A 17,997-nucleotide genomic window follows, 5' to 3' on the forward strand; every position below is an offset into this window, starting at 1 on the left:
GTTGTTAGATAAATACGAGTGGATTGATAGAGGGAAGGTTAAGTCTGGTTGTTGTATAGGGGCTGAAAAATTTTAATGAGAAAAATCCAACCCTGTAACATATATATATATATAAAGGGTGTTGATGTAGAGACTTTGCACTATGAATTATGATGAAATAATGACAATTTTATCCTTTAAAAAGAATTTTGGTTGCCCTAAGTTTTTAAGATAATTTTATCTTTTCAAAAAAATCAATTGGTTATTAAAGGATTACTAAGGGTTACTTTTATCTTTTTAATTTTCTCAAAATAGTATAATTATTTATTTTCCTTCAAGCTTGAAAAAAAAGTTGAAAAATAATTGTTGGGCAAAAGTGTTTATGTCTTTATATTTATATTTTTTGTAAGGTCGCGAAAGGATCTTTCTACTTTTATATTAGAAGAAAATTAAAAAAAGAAAAGTCTAGAGACAACTTTGTCTTTTTATGTTGGTTTTTTTTATGAATGAAGGAATCATAAGAGATGCTTTGTACTTTTTCTTTTATTAATTAATTTTTAAATCAAAGAACAATTGTTTTGTATTAAAAAAAATAACATTCAAAAAACTTTTATTGGTTTATCCCATTATTTTAAAAAAAAAATTGTTTTGTATTTAACTTTTGAATTTTTTTTACTTTTTTTATGCGCTTTATTTTATAAAAAATAATTATTTTAAAATAATATTTATAGTATGTCTAGCCTTGCTTTTTTTTTCTTTTTTTTTGTTCACTTAATTTCATGTATTCCTATTTTGATTATCTTTTATTGATTTTAATAACAAGTTTTGTTGGCACAATTTGAGAAATGTCTCATTTTATAATATTAAATATCTTAATCTACATCTATTTTATTTTTTGTAGTTTTTCTTTTAGTTGTTATTAATATTTTTATTTATTTATATTGATAATTATTGATTTATTTTATTAAATGCTTAGATAAACTTTTTAATTTACATTTTAAATTTTATATATAAAATAACATATCAAAATAATATGTTTGTCAGAGGTTTTTTAAAAGAAAAATATCAAATATTTAGTGTGCGTGCGTGCAAGGGTGATTTCTTCTACATGTTTGGGAGAAAAAAGCTTATGGTGCTATGAAAAAAAAAATTATTGTGGTCGGCAAAATAAATAAATAAGATTATAATAAAAATATGTATTAAATATGCTGTACAGGAAAAAAATGAGATTGGTTACTGAATAAAAAAGGGAAAAAATATAGAAAACATGGTATAAACAAGTTAAAACTCCGATATTGCTAAGCATTGTGTGAATCACGGCCATGATTTACCTACATGTGTTGCTAGAATCACTGACTTTACATGAACAACCACAACTATCCTTGGGAAAATTTATTAGATTACACTTGAGGTTCTAGATCTGTGGTCCGCTGCCAGGCTTGCTTTGCAGCAGACCCAAGTTCAATCCTCTATATGCATCTGTCTGTCACCCCCACGGTGCCTTACTTATCTATTGGGCTTGCAGAATGTTCAGTTGAACCGTGAGATTAGTCGTGGTACGCGCAAGCTGTACTTGAGGTTCTAGCTCTATGGTCCACTGGCAGGCTTGCTTTGCAGCAGACCCGAGTTCAATCCTATGTATGCACCCGCTTACCACCCCCACGGTGCCTGGTCATCCTATATTATATCATTAGATTATAATGCTAGATGTGCGTTACTTGAAGGCAATGAAGCTACGTATCCTGGTCATCCTATATTTTTCTTCAAAGCTGTCGTGGAAATTTCTTCCCTGGTCGTGATAAAGAACACCGCACCCCCCACCCCCAAAAAAAAATAAAAAAAAATAGATAGATAAATAAATAAATACTCTGATCCTTCATATCTTGAGGAAAAAGATACTTCAAACTTGTCTCGGAAAAAGGAACAAATAGTAAGATATGAATAGTGAAAACTGCAAGTCAAATTTGGAATGTCGTCAAGAACATTAAAAACTACAATACCGAACAACCAAATAATTGAAAAAAATATGATACAGGTAACTTCATCTCAGCAAAGCTCATTCAGCTGCCAAATTTTGAAACTGCCATGGGTTGAATTCCATAGATCGAATGTCAGTCTCTTCAATGCTACCTGAACTATCTATAGCAGCCCGGTGTTCAGAATACTTGCCATTGTACTGGTACACTTCTAAGTCACCCCAAGGTGTAGGGTGAATCTCATCAGTTTGGTCAAACCATCTTGGAGTAAACTGGTGACCCTTGACCTCTCTGTTTCGCTTCTCGGCTCTCTGTCTCTCCTCCAGACTAAAAACAAGGTAAAACACAATAATAGTATTAATTCCCCTTTTCAGCGACCAGAATGAACTCAATAACAAGCATGATCCATGTAACCATGAATTTTCCTGGGGAGGAGCCTTTCCAGATTCAATTTAGCATGCCAAACTGTTGGCATTTTCTAGTGTTTAAGACAAGTGCATGCATGCATAAAAGGGTGAGATGGTACCTGCTCTTCTCATAGGCAGCCTTGGATATATCACCGTGTTCAAGAGCATATCTATCAGGGCGTAAACGGGAATCTGATACTAGCAACTTCTTTGGAGCAGTGTCAAAGCTGTTGATCTTGTGAGCAAAATGTGTATACTGGAATTTATCGTTCTTTGGAGCTTCTGCAACCCTCCATACCTGAACAATGGCAATAATAGAATGATGAGCTATGCGCCCAGTTAACAAATAAGTCTTGCCATCACTCAACCCAGAAATAGTGAAACCCTTTAATTACAATTCAATAACCATATAGCATATTCAAGTGATTTAAATATTTAAATAGAAGTCACAAATCCTTTCAGCTCCCGAAAAAATTACAAATTAATTAATACGCAATTTCTTGGAGAAAACAAATACACAAACTATTGTCCAAGAAAATCCAGGTTATCAACAAGTACAAAAACTTGAACAAGGATCAATGAACATCTTCCTATGTCAAGAGCTTCCCTTGTCATTAAATATGGTACTAAGAGAACACAGGTAGCTGCTAACTTCCAAAAAAAGGTTTTTTGGGCAAAGCAAGCAACATGACAGTTTTCGGCAAAAAATTCCCTTACACTACTATCTTTGGATTTATTTTTTTATGAATAAAATACATGAACTTTTATGTCTTCTATCAATTCTCTTGTTTCATAACAGAAAAATCTGTCTTTTCTTTTGCCCAGAACAAAAAATAAAAAGGCAAAATCAATTGATTCCACAGTATTAAAGTTGTTCAGAAATGGATGAGGTCTTTAGGTAGTCTAAACACATTGCACCTTTCTATTACTTGCAGGAAGTCCAAAAAAGAAGAAAAGGGAAGGATTATGAGAGATGTAAAAGAGTGAGTGGAATAGGACCATGTTCTACCTAAATCAAGCAGATTCAAGACTAAAGAGTACCTATAATAAAATTTGAAATTCAAAATTCTCAAATTATTACAGCAATTAACTACCACTTAACTACAAAACCAACTCCTTAATGAGTGCCCTGAGAGCACCCACTAGCTATTCCCTTTTAATATTAGAATCAAGCGGTATGACATGTACATCCTCAAATCATTTTATAACATGTGACAACAGATGTTTAAAATAGGCATAATGCTAACTTGGCCAAAGGTGGGTAACTTTGCGCCAAAATATACTAGTTAAGGACCCTTGCATTTCTTCATGGCACTATAATTTTGCTTTTTTTTCTCAATTGAGTACTTTTCTATTCCTTAAAACTGGTATAACTCAATTCTTTGTATAAATTACAGCAAACTTTGATAATTAGAGTAGATGGACCTTTTTTGGTGATATTTTTTTTACTTTTCATGATATTTTTTTGTTGTTAATATCACAGAGGCGGAATATCAAATTTGAGAAAAAAAACCATTTTTTAAAACTATAATCATGTAATAATTGTTAGCAAACACTAATTAAACAATTCTGAGAACTCGGTGAGAAATCCAACAAGAAAACATTATTAATCAAAGCATAATTTAATACTGATATGAGGAGTCAAGACTAGCTAAAAATTTGTTTCATTTGTCCCTGTTAAACCCAAATGACATACTATTTGATAAAAAAATTCTTATTCCTAACTATAAAACTTTAAGCCAATAATAGACTACGTCAAATATGTGATTGTATACTCTTAAATAAAAATTAACAAAATTTAACATGGTGTTGTGTTTGAAATGTGCAGGTCTTTTTTTCTTTTATTATGATATGTAGATCTATATTGATTAATTTGTCAAAATGATAATGAGATTTCATACACACTTAAAATGTAAAAAATAAAAGTTGAAGAGGCAGGTAATTCAAGCACTTGAAGTGTTAGCATAGAGCAACTACATGAAAGGTCAATAACTTGAGGAAAAAATCACCTATAAGATATCATAAATTGGTAGGAACCTAACTAATTGAAGAAGATAACTTTCAATGGGGAAAAACAATAGCAATATGCAGACACCTTAAGCGAATTGACACATCCAGTGATTTACTAGAATCTCCATTGGATTCAATTATTAACTTTTATGTGTTGATGATGTCCTATTTTATCCAGATCTTTGTAAGATAAATAGTAAAGTCTCATTCTTTTTTATTTTGATATTAAACTCAATTATTGTTTAATAATAAAGAGAGGGAGGGAGAAATCATTAAAATTTGCAGACAGTCTGTAAAACTTAAAAGATTCAATTTCATAAACAAGAATACATATCAAACCAAAGACAATTTTGGATTTGCCTAAGCAAAGATAAACCATTTCCATAAGAATTAAAAACATTCTGTATATTAAATACTCAACCACCAAGAAACATTAGACAGCTTTAAGCAAACCTAACTACGAGATAACAATAAAGAAAGATATGGTCTAAAGACAATCAACCAGCTACCCATGGTCTTACACCAAATATAAACAAGACATAAGTAAAAAGGTTGTCATACATGGGAACAGCAAGGGTGTACAATAACCAATAGAAATTTCTAATTAGAAAATCAGAAGAAGACAGAAACCACACTAACCTCCTTCATTTCAGTGCCTGCACGTGGCTCTCCTTCCATGTCACAGGGTTGATAACTCATTGATCCATTCCATTTCCCTGTCATCAATATCTGGGGCTCCTCAGCAGCATTGTATACATATCCATCCACCTCATAGCGACCAGCTCTGCAAAAGTCTCTTAAGAGTTAAAAATAATTTATAGAAAGATTGAGATTATTAAAATATGCAAGTGATGATCTCATTAAATGTGAAATTGAACTTTTAGACAAGATTCATCAACCTAAAACTACACTGTACAGTTTAAAGGCCTTTTAGTTTGTTGATACATGATCATGTAATAAAATAATGAATTTCCATGGTAGCATTTACACACAAAATTCAACAAAGGAATACCACAACAAGATGAAGATTTCAACCATACTAAATGGATTTAATAAGAACCATATATAAATGCTGCCTCAAAAAGGCACCTCCGCCCATGGTGGAGGTAAACTAAGTGGGGGACATAGGATTTGCTAGATGGATCAGCAACCTTTTATGAAAAGAGCTTTCCCCAGTCTAGCATGCAAACAAATCATAAATGTTCCAGCAGAAGCATCCAACACTATCTAAAAGGTGAAGTAACCATACCCAAACCAGCCACATGGTTGAAAATACAGTACAGCTTTGTCCCCTGTTGTCATGTTTGTCACGACCATCTCCCCTGGTGAATCAATCCAAGTTCGTCCAAAGATTAAGTTACTCACTTTCGTTGGAGGAGGCACCAAATCAAGAATTACACCATCTCTTTTGAGCATCACACGTGTTCTGCATGCACATTGCACTGTTAGATATACATTTGTATATTTTTCTACAGAAGTAAATTCTTGGTAAAACTAGTTGTAGACAATAATCACACTGAAAGCATCTCAGAAGGACTGTCCCAAATGAGAAGTGGTAAGGAAAACAACACAACCTTACTAGGAAAAAATCTCATGTGGCATTATGATACATGGATAGAGTTCCAAGCCAAGTGATATTTGAGGTTAGAGTTCTACAGAAGTAAATTCTTGGTAAAACTAGTAATAGACAATAATCACACTGAAAGCATCCCAAAAGGACTGTCCCAAATGAAAAAAGGTAAGGAAAAATACACAGCTTTACTAGGAAAACATGGCATTATGATACATGGTTAGAGTTCCATGCCAAGTGATAGCTGACGTTAGAGTCCCCGCCCACTTTCCGTGAAAAGGTGGTTCAAAAGAAAACAAAAGGAATCATCTAGTATAAGTTTCCTTAGGAAAATATTTATAATTAAAAAAAAAATCAAGGAGAAATATTATTTTAAAAAATTCAAGGAGAGAAACCAGAAAAGATGGTTACTGGTTGGTACACTAGTTCGTACTATTGTTATGTAATTTGAATTAAAGCTATTGTTAGGAGGAGGAGGAGGAGGAGGAGGGGCCATTGTTTTCTAGTTTGAAAAAATTGATATTACAGTTTTATAACCAAAAACTAAATATAATAAAGCCATTGTTTTTATTTAAGAAAATTAATGGAGCCGTTCTTTTTTATTTAGAAAGATTAAAAATACATAAGCAAAATTTAATTTTTTTATGAAATACACGAATAAAAAGAGAAGAAAACTGAAATTTATTTCCGGAAGAGGAAACACATCCCTGGACATCATCATCAACCAAATGATTTTCCAGCAATCCAATGATATTAAATGTCGCCCTCATGCCAGCACACAGCAAGAAGAGGACACAAGGGGGGAAGTTCACCAGTTCAGGATACATACCTCCGGTCAAAGGAGGTTAAATACACAGGTAACTGTATTACTTTAAAAAAAATTATTTGTGATAGAGATTTCTGCATGTTGCCCCTTCACCCTTCAGCTTACATTCAAAATCGCAACAAATAAATAAAAATATAGATATCCACTAAACTGATTCCAAAGTTCTAGAATAGCATATCAAAGGAGACTACAAAACCACGGATGTTTTTACCTCCCAAGAGGATAGATCTCGATTGAGTTCCCTAAAAATTTAGTTTTGACCTTGGAAGTGATATCATAAGTAAAATGCTCATTTTCAGCATGTCCGGCGCTTATTGGCGGATGATGACTAACCTGTGAGAAAAGATGTATCACAATGAGTTGAAAATTTGCTACCATATATGTAAATCCAACTTAAAGACCAAAGAAATGAAGGACAGGAAAGCAGTAGAGCTTGAAAACTATCATTCAAAGAAAAGGTTAAAAGATAAATCTCTAACTGCTAACATTTCACATGTATCTCACCTGTTCTGCTATAAAATTAAGGTCTCCATGATTTGTCAATTCATAAGTCTCTCCAAGAATCGGATTAAACGGCTTCCATGTGCGTTGAAAGGCATAGTATACAGATATGAAAAATGACGCTGCAATCACCACATCATCAGCCTCATACCACAAATGCATGGACAGAGTAAGTGAGTGTGAGGGGGAGAGGGAGAGGGAGAGTGGTCATACCACCATACACCAAACGCATGTAGGGATCCTCGCATTCATCTGCAAGATCTAACAGGTGCGAGTACTCCATCAACTGTGACCATACAGTGCCATCAGTCTCTTCATAAAATTACATAGGATGAACGTTCTAAAAAGTAATAGCCTAATAAAGCAAACCTCTGCCATTTTCTGGAGCATTGACATTGGCTCGAAAATAAGTACAGGAAGTGTAACCATAGATGTAACATCAGATCCTACATAATTTTGCATCATCTTCCAATAACTGTCCCGATCCTGGAGAAAAGCGAGAAAACAACAAATGAATATAATCACATGCACATGTCTCTGATTTATTGTATGAGAATACTAAATCATTTTATTCCACCAAATACAAAAGGCATCTTCTTGCTACAGGAGGGCTCATTTAAGCATCAATGAAACTAGAAATTGGGTTTCTAAAAGAATATCATTTCTTACTATGTCAGACATGCACTGCATATAACTTTGCATGAGAAGCCATAGGATATAGCCAATAGAGCTTTGACTACATGCAAGCTAAACTGATCTAATATATTGTAGGCGGACTACAGTTCAAAATTATATTCAATTTTAAAACATCAAAGCCTTGCCCCTGATGGAAGCATGTAGAGTTTCAGTTGGTGCCGCTGATATTTAAGATAATATTTAATATGAACATGCGCCCCTGTAAAGCTATTCAAGAATTGTAAACTATGCTAAACAGGTCTTGAGCTGATGTGTCTTTTATTCTTTCCTTGCCAGCATCATGATGTCCCAAACTAATCTGAAGTCAGAACTCATCCTACAGATGCACAGAATTGCATGAACATATGCACTACAAAGCTGATTAGATGCACTGCTGTCCGGAACATGTTCCGGAAAGACCCAGTATCGTGTTTCAAATCCAACAACCGTATTCATTCGATTGAACCAGCTTCCTGCACTAACTTTAGCTCGTCACCACACACAAAACACAGAAGAACAGCAGTGTACCTCTTGTTTCCATCTTCCTTTACTTGCTTCCTCTTCAGCATCTTCTGTGCCTCCTTCAGGATTGACAACTTCCAGTCCTTCATATGGCACTAAACTGCAGAAAAGAAGAACGACGCAGCTTGTCAACAACCAATCAAAACCACGAAACTGTTAAAATTGTCAAAAATATCCTCCGCCTGGCTTACCAAACATATTGACAAATGCAAAAAAGTGTGATTCCCAGAACCTATTCAATATTAATTCTGCCAGCTTGAGCATGACAGGTGCTTAACACAACTAAAATTAACCCAAGCCCGCTCATCATTTCACGATCAAAATTCGAAACGCATCTCAAAGATATAAATCACGCTGATATGGATCATTCATGAAGCTATATTATAATAAAATCATTGATAAATACTAGTAAAAAAATTGATTTCAATTCGAACAAAACAAATAAGGAAACAAACAGATCATCAACAAATCCTATTTACATCCAAGGCACTAAACTAGAACATAATTACATCGGGCGATGAATCGTTTGTAACCAAATCCAAATCCATGAGCAAAATATATCAAGAACTGGAGAAAAAAGAAGAAGAAGAAGAAGAGAAGAAGAAGAAACCGATCTGGATACCCGTTGACTGATCTGGTCATGGCGGTACCAAAATTGGACAAACTGGAAGCGATCGAAGCGAAGAAGCCACCACCGCTACCGCTACCGCTTTCGCTTTGTTTGGGATCATTAGGAGGAGCCATTTCTTTGGAAACCCTAGGAAACAGATGCCAAGCGACAACTAGAGAAAGAGAGAATTGATGATGCAACGGTGTTCGTTTGAGATTTGTTTTTATAAATTAAGAAATGATAAAGGAGGGGTAATAATAATTATAATAATAATAATGATGCACTACGGCTATTTGAATATTAATTATTATTGATACTGGAAGGGAACAGCGATGAAGAGCACAGATGGAAAAGGATGCTTTGGCTGGCTAGTTGGCGCTTAATTGGTTTCAAGTCTAAAGAGATGAGAGATTTTTCCGTGCTGGAACGGAAAAAATATCTTTCATCATTTATTATAATTGAATCCTCTTGGTAACACACTCGTTTATTCAGCGCGTGGGTTCTCTAACACCAACTGATAACCAAAACCCCAAGAAAGTCCCCTGCTAGTTATCTCGATTAAGCTACAAAACCAACTTTTATCTCAATTAGATCCCTATTAAACCTTATTTAACATGAAAGCAGCTATATCGAATAGATCCTTAATACTTTAAGGTCCAATGGACACAAAAACATATATTAAGGACTTAATCTAGATAAGATTCCTGGTTGGAGGACTTTCTTGAGGTTTTCCCTAAGGTTAGAAAATCCAATTTCCAAATAGGCGGCTTTAACAGTGGACTCAATGAACAGGTTGCGTGCCGGCTTGCGAGCACGGTTCCACGGTCCCTGCACCCTTCACCGTGTTTAAAAACTTTTCCTGAGTACGTGGGCCTCACTTTTCCCTCAGCTTTTGGTGGTGTTGTGGGGTGTGGACACGGAAATGCACATGGTAGGCACGTGGACAGATTTTTTCAAGTCCAGCATTTGTACTCTTGATTGGAAGGGATGATTGCTGCGGGAATATTCATTTAGCGTGACAAGATATGGATTCAAAAATACAGTTGTGTTGTCCATAATCTGTAAATTAACATCTTACGTGTTTTTTAAATTTTTTAATTTTTTTCTTGAAATAAATGCCCTTAATATTTTATATAATTACATCCGCACTATTCTATTTTATTTGTGAAAAAAATCATGATATTTATTATTTTACCCGTTGGAGACCCATGATAAGTGGGTTTAAATCAATAACATATAACGAGACTTGATTTAGGGAGGGATTGGATTGGGCTTCAATAATAAGCCCAAAATGGTTTTATTGGTCTTTTCCCGCGCGCAATAACATTAATGATCCAGCCTATAATTTATGCTTGTCATGCTAGGCTTTAAGTAGGTAAAATGACGATGAGAGAGTGTTTGTTTACAGAGAAGGGACTCTAGATCAAACAGCATGTATAGAATATTTCCATTTTCGTTATGCTTGGATTCTACGTGTCAAGTCCAATTTGTTGTTATGGTAGTCTTATTCCACAAATTCAACACCTATATTTGACCATGACCTGGTTTGCTAAACTTTGAATTGTCTAACCAATGGTAAAAGTTTGCCCCCGGTGTTGGTCATTTAAAATAGACCTGACAGTTTGAAAGATGAACTGAGAATATTAAGATTAGAAAAGATAATTCAATCCAAATAAGATGGATATCAACTCTTCTTGAATTCAAATAAATAATATATTTTGAACCTGATAAATAATAAATAGAGTATAAATATTATAAAACTTGATTTAAAATTCACTCGAACTAAACATAAAATATATATTTATATTCTATGAATCTATTTATAAAATATTTAATTTTTTAGTATAATATGGTATATACATAACTTAAACGGTTTGGAATTGATTAACCATTTAAAGGTTGCCCTCAATAATGGTCCCTTGAAATAGTTACATCTTAAATGTATCTGCTAAATAGGTTTACAAGTACATCTCCCTTTTATTGGTCATTTTTCTTCCAAAGAAAAAAGGTGAGTGATGAGAAACTTGGTATAAGAAAAAAGATACCTAAACAAAAACATTTTTCGTATAAAAATTCTTTTGACAAATTGGTTTCGATTTCCAAAGGTTTGCACATAAACCTTTCTAGAAAAAAAAAATTCTCTTAAAAACAATTCTTGAAAGATGTCAGTTAAAATATATTTTTCTTATTAGAAGGTGAATTGAGCATTGAAATATATGTCCAAGAAAATTTGTCCCTTTTTTATGGATTTTTTTAGTTTTTATTTTATTTTCTTTTAGATTTTTAAATTTAAAAATAGTAATTACATGTATTTTTTAAATAATTTTTCATATTAAAATATATAGTAATAATTTTTTTATTTTTTTAAAAAAATATTAATATCAGTACATTACAATGATCCGAAAACACTAAAAATATATTAATTTAAAATAAATAAAAAATTTAATTTTTTTTTTAAAAATAAAATATAAAAAGAAAAACAAATATATCAAAAGGCTTGGGTTTAATGTGTGTGCATACGTGTCACGAGATATCTAGGTTATAAAGAGATACCTCTGCATGTTAGGATTAAAGGGCTGCGAGATAGGTTCACAAGGAACGTGAACAGGCCTTGATGAAAACCATGGAGAAATACAAACTTCGAAGGCAATATAAATAAATAACTTGTGAATAAAAGAGCAATACAATAATTTAAAGAAATTATGGATGGAGAATAAAGTACAATAATTTATCCTATTCCAATCATATCTTGGTTTATATTCGATCCATAAGCTCCATTTAATATTTAGAATCCACTATCAATCAAAATTTGTGAGTACTCTCTCTCTCTCTCTTTCTCGGATTCAAGAGAAACCTAATACTTTTATTTTATTATTTATAATGAAATAATACCAAACACTCTATTAAAAAAGTAGATTATACAAGTCAAGCTCACGCGTTCACGGTATCTTTCTTTGAACTATGATGTTTATTGTATGAAAACTAAAATCAATTAAAATAAATATCTATTTTTTAACAATTTAAAATAAGAATAAAAAATGTATCTCTTTAATGAAAAACCCCTTTGTTTATAAACAATTCTAAGAGAAAGTTTTGATCAAAAAAAGAATGAATGGGTAATTTTTATATTAATATATTAAAAAATATAAGAATAACAAATTTATAATATATATATATAATAATTTATAATAAAAAAACTAAAAACAAAAATGTTTGATACGCATCTGATATTCAAGGTTGACATACAATTATTTGGAAATAGTTATTAATATTATGATAAAAGATACAAACATTATTTCAAAAATTGGATAATTGAATAATTATTTAAAAATCATTTTAATAAATTTATTTAAAAAAATCTAATTGTAAAATGCAAGAGATAAAAAAATAAATGCTTGAAATTCCAAATTTGCGCGCCTAGGTTTTAGTTTTTTTTTTTAAAAAAAGAAAAGAAAACAACACATTACCCATTATTTATTTATTTATTTAAAGTGAACGAACAATGCATCATTAATTTACAGCCTTTCTCGTTATTGGAGATGGCTATTGATTAAAAAATCAAAACTCAAGTTTATTAGTCACTTACAACCTAAATTTTCTCTCTTCGTAAATCTCTAAAAACCTTATTATTAACAACAAAATATATTTTGATTAATCTAAAAATTATAAATCAATAAAATAAAATAAACTTATTAAATTTTGATTTATTTTTTTATATCATTAAATGTGAAAAACCACCTCCATTGAGTCCTTTTTTAAAGACAAATATACAAAACATCAAAATTAAAGTGATTGGTTGTTTGGTTGTCAAGATTAGGACATCCAAGAGCTTTCTCTCTTCTAAATTCTTACAATAATTTTATTTCTCAAAAGATCTAATGACTTAAACGTGAAAAAATAATATTTGATGTGAAAATGAAAAATCCAAAACAAAAGGAACCATATATAAAAACTAAACATGTAGGGACTAAAGTATAGTTTTATGCATCCCTTGAGCAATATTTATGAGAAAAAAGGTATTAAATTTTTATTAATATCAATTTTAATTCTTGTTATCTTGATTTTATTTTTTTACTACAATTAGAAAATAAGTTATATGAAATTGACCTGTCATTTCTCCAATCCAGGAACAAAGAAAACATAACACGTGGGGGAACAGATTGAAAAGAAAAGTTTGATGAATAAATTGAAACAGATCGAAAATGACTTGTCATTTAAATCTAGTATGATCTGTGACCCACTGGACACAAGAAAAAAATGATTCGAGTGTAGTGAAAATAAAACTTGTGAGGACTAAATTGAAAGAAAAAAAAGTTTGATGATCACATTGGAACATTTAAAAAATACGAGGGGCCTGGAATGGAAATCTGCCTTGCGAACATTGCTATTAATAAAAAATAGCAAAAGAGAATAAAAAATCCAAGAATAACAAAAACACACTAAGGAGCTAGATGGCCAAATAACAAATTTGAAGGACTTAAGGATACAATCTGCCTAGTAAACAATGCCGTAAATAATGATACGTGAAAGTATGAATAGAGAGAGTACAGTAAACAACCAATCCTTTTTTAGTTTATTTGTTAATGTCAATTTTAATAATTAATTAATTTTATTGTTAATGTTAATGTTGGATTTTTTTTCAACTTAATTACGAGTGGATTAGGTAATTGATGGATTTTAAATACTAACTTGTTGCAATGAGGTGGGCAAAAAAATGACATGTTGACACGCAAGGTGCCGTCTCGTTCAAAATATAGGAGGAGCTGGTGAAACCGCTGACTAACCCTGCTCTTTTTTTCTTTTTTTTCAGAAATATTTTTGAAAAAATTTGTAATTTGTAATTTTTAATTAATATTTTTTAAATATTTTGAAATTATTTTGATATAGTGTTATAAAAATAATTTTTTAAAATATAAAAATATTATTTTAATATATTTTCAAATAAAAAAAATACTTTAGAAAACATAAAAAAAGACTCGGCAGCGCCCTCATTTAATGACCGTAATCGCTCCCTCCCTTTTCAATTCACACTCTCTTAAATCCTGCTTGCATTTATTCGCTTGTCATTTAGGCTGATTATCATCTCTTGTTTCTCCTACGACTTTTTCTTCTTCTTCTTTTTTCAATGGAGAAAAAGCAATATCCAGTTCCTCCATCAGAGATCCAAACCAGGGTGAATTCAAGAAGAGGAGGAAACAACTCTACTATACACCCAGCAGAGATAGAAACACCTAATCATCAAGTGTCGCTGGCAATGGCATCGTCATCATCTCCAAGTCCAGTGGTGTATGGAAAAGCTAGGCCTTCCAAGAAATGGTGGCCTTGGTTAATACCTGCTTTTGTGATTGCCAATGTTGTTATGTTTATTATCACTATGTATGTCAACAACTGTCCCAAGAACTATGTCTCTTGTATTGCTCGGTTCTTGGGTAGGTTCTCTTTTCAGCCCTTCAAAGAGAACCCTCTTCTTGGTCCTTCATCCATCTCGTAAGTTCCTTTTTTTTTTGGGCGTGTGTGATCAGACTGCTTGCAGTCTATACGACTCATGGACTGGTAAGTTTAAAAACCGTTGAGATATAATAAAGGGCTGGTTCTGATTGTACTTAATATTGTTCCAGGCTACAGAAGATGGGGGCTCTAGATGTACAGAAAGTGGTTGATGGACATCAGGGTTGGCGGCTCATCACCTGCAATTGGTTACATGGAGGGGTTTTTCATTTGTTGGCGAATATGCTATCTCTTCTGGTTATTGGCATTCGGCTCGAGCAGGAATTTGGGTTTGGTGTGTTCTTCTAACTTGGTTTTTCATCATCATCATCATCATCATCATCATTAACATTTGCATTACTGTGCATAAATAGCTTATATAGCAATTACAAATCTGAAAAATTACTGATTATCACGTTTCAGCACCTGCTAAATTCTTTCAATATGATGTCATGGACATTAAAAAAGATTGTAGTAGAATTAATTTTAAATCACCGTAAACTCTCTCAAGGAAACGATGTTGCTTATACGAGGAAAATGATTAAGAGTAAAAAACTTTCTGTAGTAATATTTGTGCTTTACTATTCCAAAGAGGAAAATTTGTCTTATTGGTGAGGATTATTAAAAACTTAAAATTTCAAATTATCTGAGTGAATAACTATTTTGAACAAGAACAGGATATTGGAAAATAAGTCGAGTTTATAGCAATAAAAGACTGTGGTTACTCTGGGAAGCATCATGATGCACATAGCTAGGCATATGCACAGTTCTCTAGACAATTTTGCTTTTCTTCTTCTTGATTAAAAAATGGATGTAGTATACTAAAAAGAATAGAACCAAAAAGGGTAGAGGGAGAAGTGAAAGGAGAGGGAACTATTACCATATTTTGTTACATATTAAGTATTTTAATGCTAATGTTTATAAATGACGAGGATATAGATATTAAAGCAGTGATTTGAAGAAGTGTGATTTTTGTTATTCTGTTCAATGTCTGAGGCCTAAAACTCGTGGAATGTTCAAATTGCTTTGTTGTTTATACCCGTATCATCTTTTTGAAATGATAGTTTGCTCTGGAGGTGTCTGATTCCCAAATTAGTTTCAAGATATTTTTCATTTTGGACTTTAACCTGGCAAATGTTCTGTTTTCTGCAGTATTGAGCAACATTTGCAGCCTTGTACATGATGTGCACTACCGCTAAGTTTTAACTCCCTTTTTTAAGTTGTTCCTCCCTAATACCATTCTATTTGTCTGCATATGAGTGTCCATATCTGAAACTATGCCTTTTTTCTCCCCCCTCCATTAGTCTTTTTTTCTTGTCGATTTTGTTCATCAATTGGGAAATATGTAAGTGGAAACTTTGATATATAGGTATAAGTCTGTGATGCAGTCTAAGTTAAATGTCATGGACATGGCAATGCATATATGAAACTTTTTGAGTGTATCACGATGTTTTCTGCTAGTTGAGAACCCTCAATAGTATAAAAAACAAGCTGTTCACAACAAACTTTTAGATATTTATTTATTATTACAGGTTAATATTTTTGGCTCATTTCTGTTTAATTGGTGGTTTACAGTAAAGGTTGGTTTGCTATATGTCATCTCTGGATTTGGTGGGAGTTTGTTATCGGCTCTTTTTATCCAATCGAATATCTCTGTTGGTGCTTCTGGTGCACTTTTTGGTTTACTTGGGGGCATGCTCTCTGAACTCATCACAAATTGGACTATATATGCTAATAAGGTACTTTTTGTATCACCAAGTTGAAGCATGATTTGTAAGATGGTAGCAGAATCGTACTGATTTATATTGTTGAGCTCATTATCTTACAATTCTCGGCACAAGCTCAGGTGGCGGCTTTCATTACTCTTTTGGTGATCATCGCTGTCAATCTAGCACTGGGAATTCTACCACATGTTGACAACTTCGCCCATATTGGAGGATTTCTTTCTGGTTTTCTCCTCGGGTTTGTGTTCCTGATCCGCCCACAGTTTGGATGGTTTAGTCAAAGATATGCTCCTCTTGGGTATATTCCAGCCTCTGTAAAATCTAAGTTCAAGACCTATCAGTGTGCATTGTGGATCATATCTCTAATCCTTTTAATTGTTGGGTAAGCATTTCAAAGTCTGCTGTCTGTTTTTAAGCGAATTCGGTTCCTTTGATTAAAGTATTTCTGACCTCGACACCCCAAAACTATAGGAGACGTCAAGCAATTTGTTTGGCAACTTAGTATGCGCATGAGATTGATATCCCATGGTCCACATTACAACATCCTTTGTTGCTATCTTTTCCCCATCCAGCTATTCCCCTTCGCCTAATTCTCAGTGTTCATTAGTAATGCATACAGTTACATATAGCATGCTTTACCTTACGCTAATCTAACTGTAATTTGCAGTCTTACCATTGGCATGGTTCTGCTTCTCCGGGGAGTTGATGCAAATGAACACTGTTCATGGTGTCATTATTTGTCTTGCGTCCCTACTGGAAAATGGAGTTGCAAAACCGAGCCTGCATACTGTTTGGTAACAAAACTAATCCCCCCTTCCCAACACACACCCGCTCTCCTGCATGTTATATGTATATATATACACATCAGAAAGTTTTGTCCATTTACAGGTGGACCATTTCCTTTCACAAATCTGGATCACTTTGTCAAATGGATTCAATGGCCTAATTTATTTGTTTATTTACCGAATGCTGGATGGGTTTTAAAAATCTGAATGGAAACATTGATGTTACGTTTTTTGGCCATTGCATCCTTTTGGATCAGGTGCTAATGATTATGCAAGTTGCGGACATGTTGACAATGCTTTGTTGAAAAGCAAGAGTCACAATGTGCAGACAGAGTGTAGGGTTTAAATGCATGTTCGCCATGCATAGGATTAGCCATTGAAAATAGTTTGTGATTTGCATTTTAATTTGTGTTTTGTGAAATATACCATAAGCTTAAGCCTGATGCTGCAAATATCTCAATATTGCAGTCCACCCAAATAGGCAACCAGCTGAACTTAACGTGCTCGAGCAATGGAAAATCCAGCGTGTACATATTGCCTGGCGCAACGAGTTCTCAGATTCAGGGGTTATGCACTGGGCTCTGCCGTTGAATTATGCAAGTTGTGTGGATGGAAGAGGACACTAGCCAGATACATGTACAAATCATATAATTGGTCCCAGCTTTTCGAAAGCAATTCCGTTCATATTTTTAGACAGTTACTATCCCCTCCCCGTCCCATGTTCCCAACACTCTTTTGTATTGAATCATTGTGTAAATTTCACTGTTACCTTTGTAACTATCAGTTGATGTTTTTTAAGACTATAACCAGCTACGAGGCTTTTATTTCGTGAGAATATTATAATAATTTTATTTTATAGTGAATATCTTACGCGGCTTTGGTGGCCAGGCAGGAGCGGATACAGTTTCAGGGAATCATGTGTCCG

The 17,997-nt window shown here is 33.1% G+C and overlaps 2 protein-coding genes across 2 annotated transcripts; one reads left to right on the forward strand and one right to left on the reverse strand.

Annotated features, from left to right (window-relative positions):
• Nucleotides 1-1,835: 1,835 nt before the first annotated feature.
• LOC105122450 (oxysterol-binding protein-related protein 3B-like) lies at nt 1,836-9,502 on the reverse strand. Its single transcript, XM_011021553.1, has 10 exons — nt 9,089-9,502; nt 8,473-8,566; nt 7,639-7,755; nt 7,483-7,555; nt 7,273-7,391; nt 6,980-7,101; nt 5,622-5,798; nt 5,012-5,156; nt 2,482-2,660; nt 1,836-2,282 (listed from the first exon to the last, which is right to left on the reverse strand). Exons 1-10 carry the CDS (start codon nt 9,208-9,210, stop codon nt 2,036-2,038), a joined length of 1,395 nt encoding a protein of 464 aa, XP_011019855.1. The 5' UTR covers nt 9,211-9,502; the 3' UTR covers nt 1,836-2,035.
• Nucleotides 9,503-14,108: 4,606 nt separating this feature from the next.
• On the forward strand, nt 14,109-17,959 carry LOC105122452 (rhomboid-like protease 2). Its single transcript, XM_011021555.1, has 6 exons — nt 14,109-14,563; nt 14,695-14,858; nt 16,139-16,302; nt 16,410-16,669; nt 16,955-17,081; nt 17,541-17,959. Exons 1-6 carry the CDS (start codon nt 14,202-14,204, stop codon nt 17,661-17,663), a joined length of 1,200 nt encoding a protein of 399 aa, XP_011019857.1. The 5' UTR covers nt 14,109-14,201; the 3' UTR covers nt 17,664-17,959.
• Nucleotides 17,960-17,997: the final 38 nt, after the last annotated feature.

This window comes from Populus euphratica, unplaced genomic scaffold, assembly GCF_000495115.2.
Source record: "Populus euphratica unplaced genomic scaffold, PopEup_1.0 scaffold20.1, whole genome shotgun sequence".
In the NCBI taxonomy this organism is placed as follows: Eukaryota; Viridiplantae; Streptophyta; class Magnoliopsida; order Malpighiales; family Salicaceae; genus Populus; species Populus euphratica.

Excerpts from the sequence above, each read along its gene's own strand:
- LOC105122450 (XM_011021553.1), bottom strand. The coding sequence starts at position 9,210 with ATGGCTCCTCCTAATGATCCCAAACAAAGCGAAAGCGGTAGCGGTAGC. Across the intron at positions 7,556-7,638 it reads TGCTCCAGAAAATGGCAGAG|TTGATGGAGTACTCGCACCT; the intron begins GTTTGCTTTATT and ends GTATGGTCACAG. Across the intron at positions 7,392-7,482 it reads CATGCGTTTGGTGTATGGTG|CGTCATTTTTCATATCTGTA; the intron begins GTATGACCACTC and ends TGGTGATTGCAG.
- LOC105122452 (XM_011021555.1), top strand. The coding sequence starts at position 14,202 with ATGGAGAAAAAGCAATATCCAGTTCCTCCATCAGAGATCCAAACCAGG. Across the intron at positions 14,564-14,694 it reads CTTGGTCCTTCATCCATCTC|GCTACAGAAGATGGGGGCTC; the intron begins GTAAGTTCCTTT and ends ATATTGTTCCAG. Across the intron at positions 14,859-16,138 it reads CGAGCAGGAATTTGGGTTTG|TAAAGGTTGGTTTGCTATAT; the intron begins GTGTGTTCTTCT and ends GGTGGTTTACAG.